At 34.4% G+C, this 6,850-nt stretch overlaps 1 protein-coding gene across 2 annotated transcripts; it reads left to right on the top strand.

Annotated features, from left to right (window-relative positions):
* The first annotated feature begins 1,874 nt into the window (after positions 1–1,874).
* LOC106402195 (E3 ubiquitin-protein ligase BOI-like) lies at positions 1,875–3,369 on the top strand. Of its 2 annotated transcripts, none has more exons than XM_013842881.3 (4): positions 1,875–2,148; positions 2,218–2,285; positions 2,383–2,651; positions 2,728–3,369. In XM_013842881.3, exons 1-4 carry the CDS (start codon positions 2,099–2,101, stop codon positions 3,247–3,249), a joined length of 909 nt encoding a protein of 302 aa, XP_013698335.2. In that variant the 5' UTR covers positions 1,875–2,098; the 3' UTR covers positions 3,250–3,369. The 2 variants fall into 2 exon arrangements, with proteins under 2 accessions (XP_013698335.2, XP_013698336.2); XM_013842882.3 differs by having other exon boundaries at positions 1,877–2,148; positions 2,737–3,369.
* The last annotated feature ends 3,481 nt before the right edge of the window (positions 3,370–6,850 follow it).

Below are 6,850 nucleotides of genomic sequence, written 5' to 3'. Positions count from 1 at the left end.
ACACACACTATATGTATAATATAAATTGTTGTTTTTACCTACACCACGTTATTGTGTGACTGCATATAAATTGATGTTTTTACCTACACCACGTTATTCTGAAGACGCGTTGTCAAATTCAACAACCAATAAAAGATATTACTTTTTCCGGTTTGGCATCAGATATATGAGTTTCGCTTAAGCATCCAGCTAATCTCGGATGTGAGCAAGTTTTTGTATATGTTGTGATACATAAATGGACAACTTTAATATGGGGTTCTCTATACATATCTTTATGTATATTTTAAAGAATGTGAAGGAGATATGGAAAAATGAGATTGTTGGGTGAAGAGTAAGAGAGATTGAAAAGTGAGGATAACATGTTTTAGGAAGAGAAGAATTGAATGTTCAAGAGAAGTTTTGCCCAAGAATTCACAATTTGGTGTGGTGGGCTCCTCTAAAGGGCAAAGAACAAAAGTATGTTTCCATTACTATTTTAATTTCATTACTGCTATTATTATTAGATATTCCATTTAAGTTTTATAACAATCACTAGGTTTTGGTCAAATCAAGACAATACCAGTCCAATGGTCATCGCTCAATTAGGCTACAATAGAAACTGATATTAAATATTAATCATATTTTGTAAAAATTGCAGATTTATATCAGCCGTATATATTCTGAAAATAGATTAGACTTGAAATATTGAAATACAATTCTCCTGTCGTTGTAGATATGTTTCTACCTCCCCTAATGTTCAAAACTAATTAAAATTTTAGAAAATTATTAGGTTAAGCCAAGAGCAACAACCTAACTAATATCTATATAATATATTACAAGCTCATGACTTGCAGTTTTTTTTTGATAAAACTTGTTGATTATCTTTGTTTAGTGAAATGTTTTAGTTGGTAGATACATACACACATATACACATGTGATATGTGTGTGTGTTTTGGCGCGCAAATATATAGCATGTCTTTATTATCGAGAAAGTCAGTTACCTGCAATGCCATAATTTCTTAAATTCAATTAAATGTAACAGTAAATATAATTTGAATTTCACAGTATTGATAATATGAACTGCATTTAGAAGTAATTTGTTTCCGGATGATGAATCATGTATTTACGACATTTTCTTTCTTGCCGAACAAATAATTTCATATATAATTTGTTTTCTACTGGACTTAAACAATTTCCTTTTGTCTGAAAACAATTTAAAAGAATCTTAACATGGTAATTTTTTAGCAAACCCTTTCACAAAAAAACATGGTAAATTTTGAAATAAATAGTTTGTTGGAAGACGGACAAAAACAAAAGAAATAGTGCTACAAGAACACGATACTTGAATATCTTTTAGAAAGAAAAGACTATACTGTTTGATATCAGCAATAAACACGACACAGAGTCTTCTCGAGAGAAAAAGAAAATGCCAAGAGAATTTCAATATATATATATATAAAGTTAATTATGACAAAGATAGATAAAAGTTTTGTAAATCTTGATGATATGTATAGTTATTACAATTATTTAGTTTATAAAGTAAAAAAATTGTTGTATACATAGCATATGTGATTTAACCAACATATGTATAGGAAAAGGTATTTGCATTTAACCCAAAAAGAAAAGAATTTGAATTGTAATTTTGTAAATCTGTCGCTCTTCCAACCTATATATAAAGATTAAATTGTGATACTTACAACTAGTTGCATTTTTTATTTTAATAAGAAACATTTTATAAAAAGTTGCTAATATAGACGAATCTACAAAAGCATAAAAGATCTAAAAACGAAATATACCCATCAAAAAGAAAAAGTAAAAAAAAATGTAGATGCGATTCAAGTATTCAACATTGGGTTAGTAATAAATGAGAATCATGCTTACTATGTGCATATACGGAGACTTTAAAAGCCTTCCCTTAAAAAACTTCCATTTCATTCCATTCCTCCTCCTTCTCTTCACCATTTATCTTTCTCAATTTAAAAAAAAAAAAATATTTCTTCAACAAAACAAAAGCAAAGTTCCAATCTTCACCACTTTCGTCATCACCATGTCCGATGCAACCGTAGACACATACATATCTTTTGTGTGATTTATATACATATTAAAGATTCATTTGTTCATGGCGGTTCAAGCTCATCACCATCATCCTACTATGTTCTTCCTCAACAGGTACTCTCTCTCTCTTTATATATACATATATATGTATGTTCTCAAACGTCTGATGTTTCGATATCTCAGAAACGGACAAGAAGGGAATGATTTTTCGCCGGAGCTGCAAAAGTCTCAGCTTCCAAGCATCACCACCGGTTTGACTTCTTAACTCCAAATCGATTGGTTATCATAAGAAATTAACCGGTTTATCACAAGACATGAATCGGTTTAACGTTTGGTCTGAAAAAACAGGGGTTAATAATACAAGAAAGCGAGCCAGAGAAGTGATTGATTTAGAAAACATGACGTCGCCGATGAACCCTCCGCCGTCTACTCCGCCGCAATTTATCAGCCGTAGACAAACTCCTAATGTAGTATCCACCGGTCTTCGTTTGTCTCAGGGACAGTCGCAGAATCGAGAACAACCGTCATCATCATCATCTTTTCCGACGATAAACGAAGATATCGCCGGAGAAATTAAACGACAATCGGATGAATTAGATATATTTCTTCAGACTCAGGTGACTGTTTTTTTAATTTTTTTTTGACCAAAAAGATTTTTAAAATTACTGATTTTTTATATTTTTTAATTGTAAGGACGAGCAGCTGAGGCGCATGTTAGCAGAAAACAGCGAGAAGCACTATCGTGAGCTTCTAAAAACGACGGAAGAATCAGTTAGACGGAGATTAAGAGAAAAAGAAGCAGAGATCGAGAAAGCCACGCGTCGTCACGCAGAGCTCGAGGCACGTGCGACGCAGATCGAGACGGAGTCACGTGCTTGGCAGGCGAGAGCGGCGTCGAAAGAAGCCGAAGCCACGACTTTACAAGCTCGATTGCAGCAAGCCGTAGCTCACGGCGCCGGAGTCACGGTTGCGGAGCCAAATTCAGGAAGCGTAGACGGTGTGGATGAAGCCGAAGACGCTGAATCGGCTTACGTTGATCCCGATCGACTTGAATTGACCGGACCGAGTTGTAGGATTTGTTGGCGGCGATCGGCGACGGTGCTGGCTTTACCGTGTCGGCATTTGATCCTCTGTAAAGGTTGCGACGGCTCTGTGCGAGTTTGTCCGCTTTGCCTTAGCTCAAAAAATTCAAGCGTGGAAGTATTCTTTTCTTGATGGGCTTTCTCTTAGTGGGCCTACTAGACCCAACGTTGGTATTTTATTACTCTAAAAACAAAATTTATGTGATATTATATTCATCGTATTTATATAATTGCAAAAAATTGAGTTTCTATATCTCTGAAGCTCTCAATAAAGCTGAGAGGCTTTATATATACATGTAAATATTAAATCCTACACAGCGGCACTGTTGTCTTTTCTTCTAGAAATTATTTTGTTTTGGTGAAATAATGAAATAACTAATAAACTGTTACCATTTGATTTTATTTATTTCACTTATCTATTAGTGTTGAGATTAATATGATATTTTATTATATAATTAGTATTTTATTTAGTGATATAAAGTCTATTGCACTGATGATAAATTTGTATTGTTTTATTATATATGTATATATTCTAGGATTTAAAGTTTTTTGACAAGAATAAAAAGATTTAAAGTTTTCAGGTTTTTATATTTAAAAAATATTATTATATTTAAGTGTATGATTAAGATTTGCTTTGGTTGATGCTTTGAAAAAAAAAAGATCTTTGTTTTTGGTAGATTTATTGAAACTTCAATAAAAATTAAAATAAGAGATTACATATAATGATTTATGACCATAATTTTGCTATTTGTTTTACAACAATAAAGTATCATAAAATAAATTAAAATATAGCAAACTAGATAAGTTTTATTTATTTATTTGTAATAAAATAGTTGTAAACATTTAATGATAGAATACATGTGATCATTGGTCAATAGTGCATAATAGTTGGTGGATAATGTAAAAAGGATAGTGTACAGTCCGTCCAAGGCTAATGGACCATTCACACTTGCTCACTCGATCTTATGAGCAGTGCGTTAATTTTTCTGAATGCTTGAAATCATTGTTTACTGATCTTGCAATCACCACATGACTTTTCTTCGTGCTTTGGTCTCACTCACACGGTATCGCGAATAACTTTCCGATAAATCACCCATCATTCCATTATTCCAGTTCAAGTACGCTTAACTCTAGAGTTTTAAACGGATGTATGACGGAAAAGATAAGTCAACTTTAGTAATATAGGTAGCCAAATCAATCGTTTTAAGCATTTCAATATATCACAATTCGGATTGTTACAATTCACCTCATCTCAAAGAACACAACTTCCTCGTTACACTCCACAATATGTCTCAAGACGCCTCTCGGGTCAGAACCGAGATGGCTAACTAGTTCTGACCACCCACGACTAATAGGCCACCCACGTTTGTTCACTCGGTCCGTGGAACCCCATCCCGTTCCCAACGGTGTGTGAGTTAATTTTTTCAAAAGTTTGAAATCATTGTTTACTAACTCTGCAATCACCATATGATTATTTTCCTGATATGTCATACATTATTCCAATACTCTAGCTCAAACATGCTTAATTCTGGAATTTTAAACGGATGTATAATGAAAAAAGTAAGTCAATTTTAGTAATATAGGTAACCAAATCAATTCTTTTAAGCTTTTCAATATTATAAGTTGTTACGGTAAATGATAAATGTTTTTTTTTTTATTTTCAACGTAGTACGTAGATGACATATGTTCGATGTTGAATAATCTGTACTCGTATTTTGATAACCTTTCATATTTATCGGGTTTCTTTTGCTGTTCGCATTCATGTTTTTCCTTTGGTTGCATCGTGGATCATAAATTCAAACTTCACTACAGAAAAATATCAATAAACTTTAGAGACCACAATAATTATTAAATATGATCTAAATATACTTTAACGAACAAAGGTAGATTTCATTCACATTTGAAAATGGCAAAACAAATGGGTCATTGAGTCAGTAACACATGACAACATGAGACTGCTTTTGTCATAAATCAAGGAAAGTGGAAGACCAACTCATACCTGCAGAAATAAAATAAAACGGTAATTATATATTCCATTCCATAAGTATGCTAGTTACTTAGATTAGTTATTTACATTATGTTTTTATAATAACTAATGTTGTACCCATATTCAAATTACTTTTTAAAATGAATAAATGTGTGAATGTTGTAGTAGATATCTTCGGTGACATACTGACATCGTCTTTCTTTGTGTTCTTACTTTATAAAGTTGTAGGTTCATAATCGCAATACGTTTGGGACCGATTTTTAAATATGAACATAAAAATAATGTCATGATATGGAACACTATAAGTTAGAGGGTCCATGAGGCTGTGATGATCCATCGCGTAGAAAATGATGCAAAGACATGAAGGAACGGTTCGATCTAAAACTTGTAACTAAATTAGGTCATATGAAAATAAAAATAACTAAAAAAAGTGAACTGATCCAACGCTTTGATATATTCCAAGTTTGGTGAGACAACTCTCTTTATGAGCTGAACCAATAGACTTTTAAATATCACGTGACAATAATGCAGTCGAACTGTTTATGTGAAAACAAACAATATGCAAATATGACATGTAAAATAATATGAAAGTGTTGTTTGTATTGATGTTCATGACTACGTATATATACACGGTATCATCTCCTAATACTATTAGGTATAAGTAGATATGGATAACTACAACATCAAAGTATATCGTTATCACTAACTCTAGTCCTTATCTCTATACCCCCCCTCAAGTGGGCGATGAAACTTCTTGAATCCCCAACTTGGACAAAAGATACGTAAATGTAGTGGAAGGCAGTGACTTAGTGAGTAGGTCAGCAGGTTGTTCCTTCGTTGAGATATGCTCCATTGTTATGAGTTTGTCTTGAACAGCATCTCGAACCTGATGACAATCATTTTCTATGTGCTTCGTACGTTCGTGAAAGACAGGATTCTTAGCAATGTATATGGCCGATTGACTGTCACAAAATAGCTTCATCGATTCCTTGTGTTGCACGCCAAAGGACGTTAGAATCCTCTTCACCCATTTCAGCTCTCGTAACGTGTAGGCCATCGCACGGTATTCTGACTCTGCAGAGGAGGCAGACACCGTGTTTTGTTTCTTAGTTTTCCACGACACCGGTGAAGAACCGAGAAGGACAATGTAGGAGCTTAAGGAGCGACGAGTCAGCGGGCATGCACTCCAGTCAACATCACAGAATGCAGTCACTTTAAGCGAGGAGTTTGATCGTAGGAGCACACCTTGAGATGGAGATCCCTTGAGGTATCGTATAACTCGTTGAGCTGCATCCCAATGATCTTTGCGAGATGTTTTCATGAACTGGGACAGGATGTGAACTGCGTAGCAGAGTTCTGGACGAGTAAAAGTTAGGTAGATTAGTCATCCTACAAGCCGTCTATAAGGAGCAGGGTCAGTGAGTGGTTGGCTTTTAGACAAAGCGAGCTTGTGGTTGAGTTCAATAGGTACTGCTGATGGCTTGCATCCCAGGAGACCTGATTCTGCAATGATGTCTAGAGCATACTTACGCTGAGAGATAAAGATACCATCATTGTTGCGAGCAACTTCAATACCAAGGAAGTACTTCAGTTTGCCTAGATCTTTCATCTTGAAGCACTTGCAAAGGTAGTTCTTAAATTTCTGAAGTGTGGATAAGTCATTGCTGGCTATGATGAAGTCGTCAACGTAAATGAGGATGTGGAGATTGATTTTGCCACGGATGTAGGAGAAGTGTGAGTAGTCTGG

This window comes from Brassica napus, chromosome A6 (assembly GCF_020379485.1).
Source record: "Brassica napus cultivar Da-Ae chromosome A6, Da-Ae, whole genome shotgun sequence".
In the NCBI taxonomy this organism is placed as follows: domain Eukaryota; kingdom Viridiplantae; phylum Streptophyta; class Magnoliopsida; order Brassicales; family Brassicaceae; genus Brassica; species Brassica napus.
This window is presented reverse-complemented; position numbering and strand designations above follow the sequence as displayed.